The following is a 17,888-nucleotide window of genomic DNA, read 5'->3' on the forward strand; positions in this document are numbered from 1 at the left end:
GAAAATGGATCTTAACGGATCTAAACAGATTAAAAACGGATGTAAACCAATGTAAATGGATGAAAAACGGATATAAACAGATTAAAAACAGATGAAAAGAAAACGGATGGAAAAACGGATGTAAACAGATGAAAAAATGGATGCATACTCATCTGTTTTTTCTTTGAAAAAACGTGACTGAACTGAAGTAAAAAAAAAACGGAACATCCGTGTGAAAGGACACAAACAGAAAACTGGTCTAATTCATCAACAATTGCATTGTGCCTTACCTACTGCCTTTATTTTGTAAAGCGCCGAGCAAACTGTTTGCTCTATATAAATCCTGTATAATAATAATAATAGGAATAAAAATAATAAAAAATAATAATAATAATAAATAATAATAATAAATTATAATAATAATAATATTATTATTATTTTTTATTATTATTATTATTATTTATTAATAATTAAAAAAAATTAATAATAATAATAATAAATAATAATAATAATAATAAATAATAATAATAAATTATAATAATAATAATATTATTATTATGTTTTATTATTATTTATTAATAATTAAAAAAAAAAAATAATAATAATAATAATAATAATAAATAATAATAATACCCATGGACACCCATGCAACTACATCTGATCTGAGGTTTGAATTGACCAAATGTAATGGGAAAGATGATGTAAAATGTGAGTGCGTAATACACAATTTTGGAGCTATATTCAGTAGTGAATAAACAGTATTACACTATGGAAGTATTCACTTGTATTTTCTGAGGAAATAAGTGGCCACTTTCTGCTTAATTGCCTGGAGAGATCTGCTACCTTATGAGCCTATACTTGAGGGGAGAACAGTGTGGAGAGCTTTGGAGGAGTCCCGCGCAGGAAGGATCCGGGTTTAGTGATCTTAAAAGCCTTTTGGCCTTCTGTGGGTCGAAACAGGAGGGTGAGCGGTCATTTCAGCCATATTTGGATATCTTCGCACACCTATCATCACCTTTGGGTTACATTTTTAAGGACTGTACTGCTTATTGCAATTAGGTGTTCTTTTAACCTCACGGGACTTTTTGCATATTAATTATTTTATATTTGTTATACGTTTACAATTGAGCACATCATTTTATGTACGGTTGGATGTACTGTGTATATTAATGACACAGTGGTTGATATTTATGTGGTTTTTGCGCCTGGAGCACTTCTGTTTTCTGTTGAGAGGTTGGAGCACAACTTTTCGGGTTTAGTCCAATTTTGGACTTTTCGTTTGTTCTTTGTATATCACTATTAGATCCGTTTAGGATTATTTGGGGCACTACTGTTATTTGTTGGTCCCTATTTGGACCTGGTAGGTGGCACATTGTCGCACGTGTATTGTGTGAGTGATATAGATACTCATGTGCATCACTATTTATATATATTGTATATTGTTTAATGTATAATTATATATGTGCATATTTACACTCTTACACATTTATTTTCTATTATTTATGTGCATATTGGTATATTTATTTCATTTTGTGCCATTTGTGGTGGGGTTTATATGGTATTAGTGCCACATTATTTTTCTTTGTTATTTCACGTTTGTCATTAGGAATATGACTGGATGTTGGCAGCTTTACCTTTGTGATTCATTTATAGGGTTTTAGTTAGGAGCGCAGGAGGTCTTTCCCATAATAATATTAATAATGATAATAATAAAAAATAATAACAATATTAATTATAAAAACAACAATAATATTATTAATAATAAATATTAAAAATAATAACAATAAAAATAATAATAATATTCTTAATATTAACAACAATAATAAAAATAATAACAATAATAATAATAATAAAATAATAACAACAAAAATAATAATAATATTCTTAATATTAATAACAATAATAATAATAAAAATAACAATAATAATAATAATAATAAAAATAATAACAATATTATTATTAATAATAATAATAAAAATAATAACAATAATATTAATAAATAAAAATAATAACAATAAAAATAATATTCTTAATAATAATAAAAATAACATTATTATTAATAATAATAATAATAATAATAATAATAACAACAATATTATTATTAATAATAATAAAAATAATAACAATAATATTAATAATAAATAAAAATAATAATAAAAATAATAATAATAATATTCTTAATAATAATAATAAAAATAACAATAATATTAATGATAATAATAAAAATAATAATTAAATAACAATAAAAATAACAATTTTATTATTAATAATAATAAATAAAAATAATAACAATAATATTAATAATAAAAATAAAAACAAGAAAAATAATAATAATATTCTTAATAATAATAATAAAAATAATAACAATAAAAATAATAATAATAAAAATTCATTTACTGATGTATTATGAAATACAGAGCTGCCTTAATCTGAATGTTTTTTTTATCTGCTTGGAGCTCAGCTTTACAGAAGTCTCGCCGGTTTCAGTGACCCCAATCAGCCTGGAGCTGCCGTTAGCGCTCGACCCATTTTTCATTTTGATCGATGTTGGGTGTCAGCGTATGTAGATAAAGACATGACATAAAGTCATCCCTCATAGCATTTCATCGCCTTCACACACAGGCCGCAGTCAAAACAGGTACGTTCTATAGACTGCACAGATATCCAGCGCGGTGGAGGAGGCGGAAAGTTGAGGATTCTCGCAGTAACAAAGTCATAAATGTTTTCATTGTTACAAATAAAGGAAAAAAAAAGAAAACCATTTTAGTTTGGTGCCCCTTGAGCGTTTTCATGGTGTTATGCCCATCAGATTTCTGGTCACAGTTCTCTGCAACTCGAAGAAGATAAATAAGAGCGTTCCAAACTCAGAGTTTCCATTTTCCTTTATTAAGTCACTTCTGAGCCGCATGAAAAACAAATTAAAGGGGCAGTTGGCCAGGCTTCAGGTATTTCAAAGCCTTCGGGATTCGGTCACAAGAGGAGATGCCCCATGCACGAGAAACACGCAAAAAAAAAAATGCTATAATTTTTAAAATCGTGCCACACCAAAAACGCATGGTACTGCGCATGTGTTTGCTAAATGGTTAGCACTTACGCCTGGCAGTACTCGGGTGGTTCGAACCCCAACCACAGCACCACCTGCCTGGAGTTTGATCTGATGAATTCAAGAAAGGTTTTAGGAACTCGAGTTCAAGGTGTTGGCTTGGCCTTTAAATTCTCCAGATCTCAATCTAATCGAGCATCTGTGGGATGTACTAGAAAGACGAGTCTGACCCATGGAGGTCATTCCAGTACACATTGTTCCCCATCTACGAGCCTTGATAAAGGGGCGATTTCTAGCCCAAGAAATGTGTTGGCTCTGTCACAAAGTCCTTCATCAGATCTTATTTTGAGATAAACCTATAACCGGATGCCAATTCTCGGTCATTTTACCTGACCCCCCCCCTCCCCGCAGATTTTAGCTGTGCCCCCCAGATGTCTGAGAGTGCACACTGATCCATGAGCCAGTCTGATGCAAACAGTTGATGTAAGGGGACACTCTGATGGGGACACCTGATGTAAGGCGGCACTCTGATGGGGACACATGGTGTAAGGGGGGCACTCTGATGGGGACACATGGTGTAAGGGGGGCACTCTGATGGGGACACATGGTGTAAGGGGGGCACTCTGATGGGGACACATGGTGTAAGGGGGGCACTCTGATGGGGACACATGGTGTAAGGGGGGCACTCTGATGGGGACACATGGTGTAAGGGGACACTCTGATGGGGACACATGGTGTAAGGGGGCACTCTGATGAGCATAACTCTTCATATGTAAGGGGACACTTCGATGGGGACACTTGATGGAAGGGGACACTCATGGGGACACCTGATGTAGGAAAGAATTCTGATGGGGATAACTGATCATATGTAAGAGGACGTTCCGTTGGGGACAATTGATGTAAGGGGGCACTCTCATGGGGACATCTGATGTAAGGGCGCACTCTCATGGGGACATCTGATGTAAGGGCGTACTCTCATGGGGACATTTGATGTAAGGGAGCACTCTCATGGGGACATCTGATGCAAGCGCGCACTCTCATGGGGACATCTGATGTAAGGGCGCACTCTCATGGGGACATTTGATGTAAGGGAGCACTCTCATGAGCACATTTGATATAAGGGAGCACTCTCATGGGGACATCTGATGTAAGGGTGCACTCTCATGGGAACATCTGATGTAAGGGCGCACTCTCATGGGGACATCTGATGTAAGGGAGCACTCTCATGAGCACATCTGATGTAAGGGAGCACTCTCATGGGGACATCTGATGTAAGGGCGCACTCTCATGGGTACATTTGATGTAAGGGAGCACTCTCATGGGGACATCTGATGTAAGGGAGCACTCTCATGGGGACATCTGATGTAAGGGAGCACTCTCATGAGCACATCTGATGTAAGGGAGCACTCTCATGGGGACATCTGATGTAAGGGCGCACTCTCATGGGTACATCTGATGTAAGGGAGCACTCTCATGGGGACATCTGATGTAAGGGAGCACTCTCATGGGGACATCTGATGTAAGGGCGCACTCTCATGGGGACATCTGATGTAAGGGAGCACTCTCATGGGGACATCTGATGTAAGGGAGCACTCTCATGAGCACATCTGATGTAAGGGAGCACTCTCATGGGGACATCTGATGTAAGGGCGCACTCTCATGGGTACATCTGATGTAAGGGAGCACTCTCATGGGGACATCTGATGTAAGGGAGCACTCTCATGGGGACATCTGATGTAAGGGAGCACTCTCATGGGGACATCTGATGTAAGGGAGCACTCTCATGGGGACATCTGATGTAAGGGCGCACTCTCCTGAGGACATCTGATTTAAGGGCGCACTCTCATGAGGACATCTGATTTAAGAGCGCACTCTCATGAGCACATCTGATGTAAGAGAGCACTCTCATGGGGACATCTGATGTAAGGGCGCACTCTCATGGGGACATCTGATGTAAGGGAGCACTCTCATGGGGACATCTGATGTAAGGGAGCACTCTCATGGGGACATCTGATTTAAGGGCGCACTCTCATGAGCACATCTGATGTAAGGGAGCACTCTCATGGGGACATCTGATGTAAGGGAGCACTCTCATGAGCACATCTGATGTAAGGGAGCACTCTCATGAGCACATCTGATGTAAGGGAGCACTCTCATGGGGACATCTGATGTAAGGGAGCACTCTCATGGGGACATCTGATGTAAGGGCGCACTCTCATGAGGACATCTGATGTAAGGGGGCACTCTCATGGGGACATCTGATGTAAGGGCGTATTCTCACGGGGACATTTAATGTAAGGGCGCACTCTCATGAGGACATCTGATTTAAGGGCGCACTCTCAAGGGGACATCTGATGTAAGGGGGCACTCTCATGGGGACATCTGATGTAAGGGCGTATTCTCATGAGGACATCTGATGTAAGGGCGCACTCTCATGAGGACATCTGATGTAAGGGGGCACTCTCATGGGGACATCTGATGTAAGGGCGTATTCTCATGAGGACATCTGATTTAAGAGCGCACTCTCATGAGGACATCTGATTTAAGAGCGCACTCTCATGGGGACATCTGATGTAAGGGCGTATTCTCACGGGGACATCTGAATTAAGGGTGCACTCTGAGGACATCTGATGTAAGGGCGCACTCTCATGGGGACATCTGAATTAAGGGTGCACTCTCATGAGGACATCTGATGTAAGGGGGCACTCTCATGGGGACATCTGATGTAAGGGCGTATTCTCACGGGGACATCTGAATTAAGGGTGCACTCTGAGGACATCTGATGTAAGGGCGCACTCTCATGGGGACATCTGATGTAAGGGCGCACTCTCATGAGGACATCTGATGTAAGGGCGCACTCTCATGGGGACATCTGATGTAAGGGCGCACTCTCATGGGGACATCTGATGTAAGGGCGCACTCTCATGGGGACATCTGATGTAAGGGCGCACTCTCATGGGGACATCTGATGTAAGGGCGCACTCTCATGGGGACATCTGATGTAAGGGCGCACTCTCATGGGGACATCTGATGTAAGGGCGCACTCTCATGAGGACATCTGATTTAAGGGCGCACTCTCATGAGGACATCTGATGTAAGGGCGCACTCTCATGAGGACATCTGATGTAAGGGCGCACTCTCATGAGGACATCTGATGTAAGGGCGCACTCTCATGAGGACATCTGATGTAAGGGCGCACTCTCATGAGGACATCTGATGTAAGGGCGCACTCTCATGAGGACATCTGATTTAAGGGCGCACTCTCATGAGGACATCTGATTTAAGGGCGCACTCTCATGAGGACATCTGATGTAAGGGGGCACTCTCATGGGGACATCTGATGTAAGGGCGCACTCTCATGGGGACATCTGATGTAAGGGCGCACTCTCATGAGGACATCTGATTTAAGGGCGCACTCTCATGAGGACATCTGATGTAAGGGCGCACTCTCATGGGGACATCTGATGTAAGGGCGCACTCTCATGAGGACATCTGATGTAAGGGGGCACTCTCATGGGGACATCTGATGTAAGGGCGCACTCTCATGAGGACATCTGAATTAAGGGCGCACTCTGAGGACATCTGATGTAAGGGAGCACTCTCATGAGGACATCTGATGTAGGGGCGCACTCTCATGGGGACATCTGATGTAAGGGCGCACTCTCATGAGGACATCTGATGTAAGGGCGCACTCTCAGGGGGACATCTGATGTAAGGGCGCACTCTCCGGGGGACATCTGATGTAAGGCGGCACTCTCATGGGGACATCTGATTTAAGGGGGCACTCTCATAGGGCCTCTGATGCAGGGGGGGGCATTCTGCTGGGATCTCAATGTAAAGGGGGCTCTGATGAGGACTCCTGATAGGGACATCTGATATAAGGGGGCACAGGATCTATTTAATCATCCTAATCTAATGATACCCTAATACATACCAGTGTTTCCCAGGTCGGCGGACTGTCAGTGGCTCACACACAGTGCTGACATTCTGCCCCCTGACTTTTTTTGTACTGCACCCCCACATTAGGTAGGCTAGATCCGTCCCTGTCGGTGTAGCATTTCAATCTCGGGATCTGTTAGTTATTTCTCTACAGCGGACCGTACCTTCAACATTTACTGCCAATGGCTTAAAACCTTTATCCAGAACCACAAGAGAGCACGTCGCATCGAAGCCAAGCCCGCGAATCTGACCGGAGCCTGCCGACTGCACAACTTTCTGTACGTCAGGAAAAAAAGAGAATATTTTAGTGAATGCAAATGTAAGTGAATTTTAAATAGAAAAATCTTAAGCTGGGTACACCATATATGAAATCCGGAAGAAAATCAAACAAAAACAAAAAAAAAAAAACTTTCGACATCCGATTCAGACTTTCCAAATTAAAATTTCCAAAAGGGACAAACTCCAAAATGTCTCTCGTATGTGATCAGAGCGAACAATTTTCATTTAATGTGTACAGTTTTCGGAAGAGAAAAGACGGTTCGCGATCAGAAACAATAAACAACAATAATCTACCCTGCAACATTTTGATATCTTTGTCGCTACAGAATTTTCGTACACTTAGTACCATCTTCGGGTTCCACTTGCTGTGAAACATTGAGGACAACTGGACGATCGATCTCCAGATTTTCCAATAGTGTATACCCAGCTTTAAGATGCCAAATCTACTTTCTGCATGAGTGTTATTTATATATATATATATAACAAAAAAATTGCAAATAATTGTAGTAATCGCTCTGATCTATCTAATGCCCTGGTGCCCGAGGGCCACATGCAGCTCTTTGTTGTATGATGTGTGGCCCTCAGACCTCAGCAGTCATGTAATTCATTAAAATGGAGTATATGTGAAAAGAAAAACTCAACAAATAGTAAAATGGACAAAATAAATAACAGCGAATGAATAAATATATTGGAGATCATTCCCAGAGGACACTAGTTTTGGAGAAACGCGTCAGCAGGAGCTTTCTGTGATGTCACCAAGTTCCAGCCGGTGGTCTGACACCGCGGGAATTTTGAATCTGCACACTGCCTTTATGCACCTTATTTATGTAAGTGCAATACTTTACTGAATACATTTTGTAAGTTTTATTGGGTTGCACTATGAAGTCTCTTCTGTTTTAAACCCTTTCGTTACATTGTATAGAGAGGCTCGATGTGAGAAATTCGTAGTGGTGAGCCTGCGGTCGTCCTTTCATCTCCTTTGATACTGCTAGCATGGGTGTCAGTATGGAATCTGAACACCGCCTGCTCGTTTCATCTCTTGATCAGAGATCAATGTGTCCAGTAAGAGGCTGATTTGTCTGTTGTGGCGAGCACTTGTGGACACCATAACACTTTGTTGGAAGATTTTTCAGCACACAGCACTTTCACATTGGATTTGGGAGTTTTATGTTTATTCACTTTATGCATTTGGACTTTTTAGCATTATAGATATATTTTTTTTTTGCACAATTGTTATTTATTTTCATTAATTTTTTTTGGATATATTGTGTTTATGTATTGTATTTGATGGATTTAGTGTACAGCGCACTCATTTATTCATGTTCACAGTCATTAAAAAACAGCTGCGATTGCCCCTATGGAAGAAAAATATATTTGAAATACTACAGTTTTGGCCATATTCTATATAATAAAAAATAAATAAATTATATATATATATACACACACACACACACATCTACAGTCATGGCCGAAATTGTTGGCACCCTTGATATTTTTCCTGAAAATCAAGTATTTCACACAAAAAAGGTATTGCATTAACACATGTTTTGCTATACACATGTTTATTCCCTTTGTATGTATTGGAACAAATATAAAACAGAGGCAGAAAAGCAAATATGACATAATGTCACACAAAACCCCAAAAATGGGCTGGACAAAAGTATTGGCACCCTTAACTTAATATTTGGTTGCACACCCTTTGGAAAACATAACTGAAATCAGTCGCTTCCTATAACCATCAATAAGCTTCTGACACCTCTCACCCGGAATTTTGGACCACTCTTCCTTTGCAAACAGCTCCAGGTCTCTCTTATTGGAAGGACACCTTTTCCCAACAGCAATTTTAAGATCTCTCCACAGGTGTTCAATGGGATTTAGATCTGGGCTCATTGCTGGCCACTTCAGAACTCTCCAGCGCTTCTTTGCCATCCATTTCTGAGTGCTTTTTGACGTATGTTTGGGGTCATTGTCCTGCTGGAAGACCCAGGATCTTGGACGCAAACCCAGCTTTCTGACACTGGGCCCTACAGTGCGACCCAAAATCCTTTGGTAATCCTCAGATTTCATGATGCCTTGCACACAGTCAAGGCACCCAGTGCCAGAGGCAGCAAAACAACCCCAAAACATCATTGAACCTCCACCATATTTTACCGTAGGTACTGTGTTTTGTTCTTTGTAGGCCTCATTCCGTTTTCGGTAAACAGTAGAATGATGTGCTTTACCGAAAAGCTCTATCTTGGTCTCATCTGTCCACAAGACGTTTTCCCAGAAGGCTTTTGGCTTACTCAAGTACATTTTGGCAAACTGTAGTCTTGCTTTTTTATGTCTCTGTGTCAGCAGTGGGGTCCTCCTGGGTCTCCTGCCATAGCGTTTCATTTCATTTAAATGTCGACGGATAGTTCGCGCTGACACTGATGCTCCCTGAGCCTGCAGGACAGCTTGAATGTCTTTGGAACATGTTTGGGGCTGCTTATCCACCATCCGGACTATTCTGCGTTGCAATCTTTCATCAATTTTCCTCATCCGTCCACGACCAGGGAGATTAGCTACAGTGCCATGGGTTGCAAACTTCTTGATAATGTTGCGCACTGTGGACAAAGGCAAATCTAGTTCTCTGGAGATGGACTTGTAACCTTGAGATTGTTGATATTTTGCCACAATTTTGGTTCTCAGGTCCTCAGACAGTTCTCGTCTCCTCTTTCTGTTGTCCATGCTTAGTGTGGCACAGACAGACACACAATGCAAAGGTTAAGTGAACGTCTCTCCTTTTTATCTGCTTTCAGGTGTGATTTCTATATTGCCCACACCTGTTACTTGCCCCAGGTGAGTTTACAGGAGCATCACATGCTTGTAACATTCTTATTTATCCGCAGTTGTGAAAGGGTGCCAATACTTTTGTCCAGCCCATTTTTGGAGGTTTGTGTGACATTATGTCGAATTTGCTTTCTTTCCTCCCTTTTTTTGTTTTGTCCCAATACACACAAAGGGAATAAACATGTGTATAGCAAAACATGTGTTAATGCAATACGTTTCGTGAGAAATACATGATTTCCTGGAGAAATATCAAGGGTGCCAACAATTTCGGCCATGACTGTATATACACACACATATACAGTGGGGCAAAAAAGTATTTAGTCACCACCAATTGTGCAAGTTCTCCCACTTACAAAGATGAGAGAGGCCTGTAATTGGCATCATAGGTAGACCTCAACTATGAGAGACAAAATGAGAAAAAAAATCCAGACAATCACATTGGCTGATCTGGAAAGAATTTATTTGCAAATTATGGTGGAAAATAAGTATTTGGTGAATATGAAAAGTTCATGTCAATACTTTGTTATATATCCTTTGTTGGCAATGACAGAGGTCAGACGTTTCCTGTAAATCTTCACAAGGTTGGCACACACTGTTGCTGGAATGTTGGCCCATCCTCCATGCAGATCTCCTCTAGATCAGTGATGTTTTGGAGCTGTCGCTGGGCAACACGGACTTTCAACTCCCTCCAAAGGTTTTCTATGGGGTTGAGATCTGGAGACTGGCTAGGCCACTCCAGGACCTTGAAATACTTCTTACGAAGCCACTCTTTCGTGGCCCGGGTGGTATGTTTGGGATCATTGTCATGTTGGAAGACCCAGCCACGTTTCATCTTTAATGCCCTTGCTGATGGAAAGAGGTTTGCACTCAAAATCTCACGATACATGGCCCCATTCATTCTGTCCTGTACATGGATCAGTCGTCCTGGTCCCTTTGTGGAGAAACAGCCCCAAAGCATGATGTTGCCACCCCCATGCTTCACAGTAGGTATGGTGTTCTTTGGATGCAACTCAGTATTCTCTCTCTTCCAAACACGACGAGTTGTGTTTCTACCAAACAGTTCTATTTTGGTTTCATCTGACCATATGACATTCTCCCAATCCTCTTCTGGATCATCCAAATGCTCTCTAGCAAACTTCAGACGGGCCCCGACATGTACTGGCTTAAGCAGGGGGACACGTCTGGCACTGCAGGATCTGAGTCCCTGGCGGCGTAGTGTGTTACTGATGGTAGCCTTTGTTACGTTGGTCCCAGCTCTCTGCATTCACTAGGTCCCCCCGTGTGGTCCTGGGATTTTTGCTCACCGTTCTTGTGATCATTTTGACCCCATGGGGTGAGATCTTGCGTGGAGCCCCAGATCGAGGGAGATTATCAGTGGTCTTGTATGTCTTCCATTTTCTAATTATTGCTCCCACAGTTGATTTGTTTACACCAGTGGTTCTCAACCTTTCTAATGTCGCGACCCCTAATACAGTTCCTCATGTTGTGGTGACCCCCAGCCATAAAATTATTTTCGTTGCTACTTCATAACTGTAATTTTGCAGTGGGAGGAGTAGTGCCACGTCACTGGTGTCAGTGGGAGGAATAGTGCCCCGTCGTTGGTGTCAGTGGGGGGAGGAATAGTGCCCCGTCGTTGGTGTCAGTGGGGGGAGCAATAGTGCCCCGTCGTTGGTGTCAGTGGGGGGAGCAATAGTGCCCCATCGTTGGTGTCAGTGGGGGGAGCAATAGTGCCCCATCGTTGGTGTCAGTGGGGGGAGCAATAGTGCCCCATCGTTGGTGTCAGTGGGGGGAGCAATAGTGCCCCATCGTTGGTGTCAGTGGGGGGAGCAATAGTGCCCCATCGTTGGTGTCAGTGGGGGGAGCAATAGTGCCCCATCGTTGGTGTCAGTGGGGGGAGCAATAGTGCCCCATCGTTGGTGTCAGTGGGGGGAGCAATAGTGCCCCATCGTTGGTGTCAGTGGGGGGAGCAATAGTGCCCCATCGTTGGTGTCAGTGGGGGGAGCAATAGTGCCCCATCGTTGGTGTCAGTGGGGGGAGCAATAGTGCCCCATCGTTGGTGTCAGTGGGGGGAGCAATAGTGCCCCATCGTTGGTGTCAGTGGGGGGAGCAATAGTGCCCCATCGTTGGTGTCAGTGGGGGGAGCAATAGTGCCCCATCGTTGGTGTCAGTGGGGGGAGCAATAGTGCCCCATCGTTGGTGTCAGTGGGGGGAGCAATAGTGCCCCATCGTTGGTGTCAGTGGGGGGAGCAATAGTGCCCCATCGTTGGTGTCAGTGGGGGGAGCAATAGTGCCCCATCGTTGGTGTCAGTGGGGGGAGCAATAGTGCCCCATCGTTGGTGTCAGTGGGGGGAGCAATAGTGCCCCATCGTTGGTGTCAGTGGGGGGAGCAATAGTGCCCCATCGTTGGTGTCAGTGGGGGGAGCAATAGTGCCCCATCGTTGGTGTCAGTGGGGGGAGCAATAGTGCCCCATCGTTGGTGTCAGTGGGGGGAGCAATAGTGCCCCATCGTTGGTGTCAGTGGGGGGAGCAATAGTGCCCCATCGTTGGTGTCAGTGGGGGGAGCAATAGTGCCCCATCGTTGGTGTCAGTGGGGGGAGCAATAGTGCCCCATCGTTGGTGTCAGTGGGGGGAGCAATAGTGCCCCATCGTTGGTGTCAGTGGGGGGAGCAATAGTGCCCCATCGTTGGTGTCAGTGGGGGGAGCAATAGTGCCCCATCGTTGGTGTCAGTGGGGGGAGCAATAGTGCCCCATCGTTGGTGTCAGTGGGGGGAGCAATAGTGCCCCATCGTTGGTGTCAGTGGGGGGAGCAATAGTGCCCCATCGTTGGTGTCAGTGGGGGGAGCAATAGTGCCCCATCGTTGGTGTCAGTGGGGGGAGCAATAGTGCCCCATCGTTGGTGTCAGTGGGGGGAGCAATAGTGCCCCATCGTTGGTGTCAGTGGGGGGAGCAATAGTGCCCCATCGTTGGTGTCAGTGGGGGGAGCAATAGTGCCCCATCGTTGGTGTCAGTGGGGGGAGCAATAGTGCCCCATCGTTGGTGTCAGTGGGGGGAGCAATAGTGCCCCATCGTTGGTGTCAGTGGGGGGAGCAATAGTGCCCCATCGTTGGTGTCAGTGGGGGGAGCAATAGTGCCCCATCGTTGGTGTCAGTGGGGGGAGCAATAGTGCCCCATCGTTGGTGTCAGTGGGGGGAGCAATAGTGCCCCATCGTTGGTGTCAGTGGGGGGAGCAATAGTGCCCCATCGTTGGTGTCAGTGGGGGGAGCAATAGTGCCCCATCGTTGGTGTCAGTGGGGGGAGCAATAGTGCCCCATCGTTGGTGTCAGTGGGGGGAGCAATAGTGCCCCATCGTTGGTGTCAGTGGGGGGAGCAATAGTGCCCCATCGTTGGTGTCAGTGGGGGGAGCAATAGTGCCCCATCGTTGGTGTCAGTGGGGGGAGCAATAGTGCCCCATCGTTGGTGTCAGTGGGGGGAGCAATAGTGCCCCATCGTTGGTGTCAGTGGGGGGAGCAATAGTGCCCCATCGTTGGTGTCAGTGGGGGGAGCAATAGTGCCCCATCGTTGGTGTCAGTGGGGGGAGCAATAGTGCCCCATCGTTGGTGTCAGTGGGGGGAGCAATAGTGCCCCATCGTTGGTGTCAGTGGGGGGAGCAATAGTGCCCCATCGTTGGTGTCAGTGGGGGGAGCAATAGTGCCCCATCGTTGGTGTCAGTGGGGGGAGCAATAGTGCCCCATCGTTGGTGTCAGTGGGGGGAGCAATAGTGCCCCATCGTTGGTGTCAGTGGGGGGAGCAATAGTGCCCCATCGTTGGTGTCAGTGGGGGGAGCAATAGTGCCCCATCGTTGGTGTCAGTGGGGGGAGCAATAGTGCCCCATCGTTGGTGTCAGTGGGGGGAGCAATAGTGCCCCATCGTTGGTGTCAGTGGGGGGAGCAATAGTGCCCCATCGTTGGTGTCAGTGGGGGGAGCAATAGTGCCCCATCGTTGGTGTCAGTGGGGGGAGCAATAGTGCCCCATCGTTGGTGTCAGTGGGGGGAGCAATAGTGCCCCATCGTTGGTGTCAGTGGGGGGAGCAATAGTGCCCCATCGTTGGTGTCAGTGGGGGGAGCAATAGTGCCCCATCGTTGGTGTCAGTGGGGGGAGCAATAGTGCCCCATCGTTGGTGTCAGTGGGGGGAGCAATAGTGCCCCATCGTTGGTGTCAGTGGGGGGAGCAATAGTGCCCCATCGTTGGTGTCAGTGGGGGGAGCAATAGTGCCCCATCGTTGGTGTCAGTGGGGGGAGCAATAGTGCCCCATCGTTGGTGTCAGTGGGGGGAGCAATAGTGCCCCATCGTTGGTGTCAGTGGGGGGAGCAATAGTGCCCCATCGTTGGTGTCAGTGGGGGGAGCAATAGTGCCCCATCGTTGGTGTCAGTGGGGGGAGCAATAGTGCCCCATCGTTGGTGTCAGTGGGGGGAGCAATAGTGCCCCATCGTTGGTGTCAGTGGGGGGAGCAATAGTGCCCCATCGTTGGTGTCAGTGGGGGGAGCAATAGTGCCCCATCGTTGGTGTCAGTGGGGGGAGGAATAGTGCCCCATCGTTGGTGTCAGTGGGGGGAGCAATAGTGCCCCATCGTTGGTGTCAGTGGGGGGAGCAATAGTGCCCCATCGTTGGTGTCAGTGGGGGGAGGAATAGTGCCCCATCGTTGGTGTCAGTGGGGGGAGGAATAGTGCCCCATCGTTGGTGTCAGTGGGGGGAGGAATAGTGCCCCATCGTTGGTGTCAGTGGGGGGAGGAATAGTGCCCCATCGTTGGTGTCAGTGGGGGGAGGAATAGTGCCCCATCGTTGGTGTCAGTGGGGGGAGGAATAGTGCCCCATCGTTGGTGTCAGTGGGGGGAGGAATAGTGCCCCATCGTTGGTGTCAGTGGGGGGAGGAATAGTGCCCCATCGTTGGTGTCAGTGGGGGGAGGAATAGTGCCCCATCGTTGGTGTCAGTGGGGGGAGGAATAGTGCCCCATCGTTGGTGTCAGTGGGGGGAGGAATAGTGCCCCATCGTTGGTGTCAGTGGGGGGAGGAATAGTGCCCCATCGTTGGTGTCAGTGGGGGGAGGAATAGTGCCCCATCGTTGGTGTCAGTGGGGGGAGGAATAGTGCCCCATCGTTGGTGTCAGTGGGGGGAGGAATAGTGCCCCATCGTTGGTGTCAGTGGGGGGAGGAATAGTGCCCCATCGTTGGTGTCAGTGGGGGGAGGAATAGTGCCCCATCGTTGGTGTCAGTGGGGGGAGGAATAGTGCCCCATCGTTGGTGTCAGTGGGGGGAGGAATAGTGCCCCATCGTTGGTGTCAGTGGGGGGAGGAATAGTGCCCCATCGTTGGTGTCAGTGGGGGGAGGAATAGTGCCCCATCGTTGGTGTCAGTGGGGGGAGGAATAGTGCCCCATCGTTGGTGTCAGTGGGGGGAGGAATAGTGCCCCATCGTTGGTGTCAGTGGAGGGAATAGTGCCCCATCGTTGGTGTCAGTGGGGGGAATAGTGCCCCATCGTGGTGTCAGTGGGAGGAATAGTGCCCCATCGTTGGTGTCAGGGGGAGGAATAGTGCCCCATCGTTGGTGTCGGGGGGAGGAATAGTGCCCCATCGTTGGTGTCAGGGGGAGGAATAGTGTCCCATCGTTGGTGTCAGGGGGAGGAATAGTGTCCCATCGTTGGTGTCAGTGGGGGGAGGAATAGTGCCCCATCGTTGGTATCAGTGGGAGGAATAGTGCCCCATCGTTGGTGTCAGTGGGGGGAGGAATAGTGCCCCATCGTTGGTGTCAGTGGGGGGAGGAATAGTGCCCCATCGTTGGTGTCAATGGGAGGAATAGTGCCCCATCACTGGTGTCAGTGGGGGGAATAGTGCCCCATCATTGGTGTCAGTGGGGGGAATAGTGCCCCATCATTGGTGTCAGTGGGGGGAATAGTGCCCCATCATTGGTGTCAGTGGGGGGAATAGTGCCCCATCATTGGTGTCAGTGGGGGGAATAGTGCCCCATCATTGGTGTCAGTCGGGGGAATAGTGCCCCATCACTGGTGTCAGTCGGGGGAATAGTGCCCCATCACTGGTGTCAGTGGGAGGAATAGTGTCCCATCACTGGTGTCAGTGGGAGGAATAGTGTCCCATCACTGGTGTCAGTGGGAGGAAAAGTGCCCCATCACTGGTGTCAGTGGGAGGAATAGTGCCCCATCATTGGTGTCAGTGGGAAGAATAGTGCCCCATCACTGGTGTCAGTGGGGGGAATAGTGCCCCATCATTGGTGTCAGTGGGGGGAATAGTGCCCCATCATTGGTGTCAGTGGGGGGAATAGTGCCCCATCATTGGTGTCAGTGGGGGGAATAGTGCCCCATCATTGGTGTCAGTGGGGGGAATAGTGCCCCATCATTGGTGTCAGTGGGAGGAATAGTGCCCCATCATTGGTATCAGTGGGAGGAATAGTGCCCCATCATTGGTGTCAGTGGGAGGAATAGTGCCCCCATCATTGGTGTCAGTGGGAGGAATAGTGCCCCCATCATTGGTGTCAGTGGGAGGAATAGTGCCCCCATCATTAGTGTCAGTGGGAGGAATAGTGCCCCATCGTTGGCCTCAGGGGGAGCAATAGTGCCCCAACGTTGGTGTCAGTGGGAGGAATAGTGCCCCATCGTTGGTATCAGAGGGAAGTATAGTGCCCCATCGTTGGTGTCAGTGGGAGGAATAGTGCCCCATCGTTGGTGTCAGTGGGAGGAATAGTGCCCCATCGTTGGTGTCAGTGGGAGGAATAGTGCCCCATCGTTGGTGTCAGTGGGAGGAATAGTGCCCCATCGTTGGTGTCAGTGGGAGGAATAGTGCCCCATCGTTGGTGTCAGTGGGAGGAATAGTGCCCTATCCTTGGTATCAGTGGGAGGAATAGTGCCCCATCATTGGTATCAGGGGGAGCAATAGTACCCCAACATTGGTGTCAGTGGGAGGAATAGTGCCCCATCATTGGTGTCAGTGGGAGGAATAGTGCCCCATCATTGGTATCAGTGAGAGGAATAGTGCCCCATCATTGGTGTCAGTGGGGGGAGGAATAGTGCCCCATCATTGGTAATAGTGACACCAATGATTGGGCACTATTCCTCCCACTGACACCAATGATACTTACCTTGCTGACCCCTGCTCCAGCCTGGGCTCGCTCGCTCCCTCCCTCTCCCATGGTACAAACACTTACCGGTCAGATGGCTTCCTTCTCCGGCCGCTCTCTTCCTCTTCACTCGCTCGAGCTTCGCGGTGCCGCTCGGCTCCTCCTTTCCAAGCTCCACCTCCTCGCCATTGATTAGCCACCTGTGTGCCTCTCTTGAGCTACAGTTCCGGCGGCCAATCACCGACGAGGAAGGATTGATCCCGGGGGTGTGCCCAGATGACAGGGACGGCATGTCATCCCGCCCACACCTGGAGACGGATCAAGGAGCGGTGTCTCGGTTCCTAAGGCCATCGGAAATATGTGTTTTCCGATGGTCTTAGGCGACCCCTGGGAAAGTGTCGTTTGACCCCCAAAGGGGTCGCGACCCCCAGGTTGAGAACCGCTGGTTTACACCAAGCTGCTTGCCTATTGCAGATTTAGTCTTCCCAGCCTGGTGCAGGTCTACAATTTTTTGTTTTTGGTGTCCTTCGACAGCTCTTTGGTCTTCACCATAGTGCAGTTTGGAGTGTGACTGTTTGAGGTTGTGGACAGGTGTCTTTTATACTGATTACAAGTTCAAACAGGTGCCATTGATACAGGTAATGAGTGCAGGACAGAGGAGCCTCTTAAAGAAGAAGGTTCAGGTCTGTGAGAGCCAGAAATCTTGCTTGTTTGTAGGTGACCAAATACTTA

General features: G+C 47.0%; 1 protein-coding gene across 6 annotated transcripts in view; it reads right to left on the reverse strand.

Annotated features, from left to right (window-relative positions):
* Positions 1–17,888, reverse strand: part of FGGY (FGGY carbohydrate kinase domain containing) — a 401,559-nt gene that overhangs the window by 333,150 nt on the left and 50,521 nt on the right. For all 6 annotated transcript variants that reach the window (XM_089659582.1, XM_089659583.1, XM_089659587.1 and 3 more), the window contains exon 3: positions 7,126–7,237. In XM_089659582.1, coding sequence (XP_089515708.1) covers positions 7,126–7,237 — 112 coding nt within the window. The remainder of the gene's footprint in view (positions 1–7,125; positions 7,238–17,888) is intronic.

Source organism: Staurois parvus, unplaced genomic scaffold (genome assembly GCF_062004578.1).
Source record: "Staurois parvus isolate SC_StPar_1 unplaced genomic scaffold, SC_StPar_1.0 ptg001167l, whole genome shotgun sequence".
Lineage (NCBI taxonomy): Eukaryota > Metazoa > Chordata > Amphibia > Anura > Ranidae > Staurois > Staurois parvus.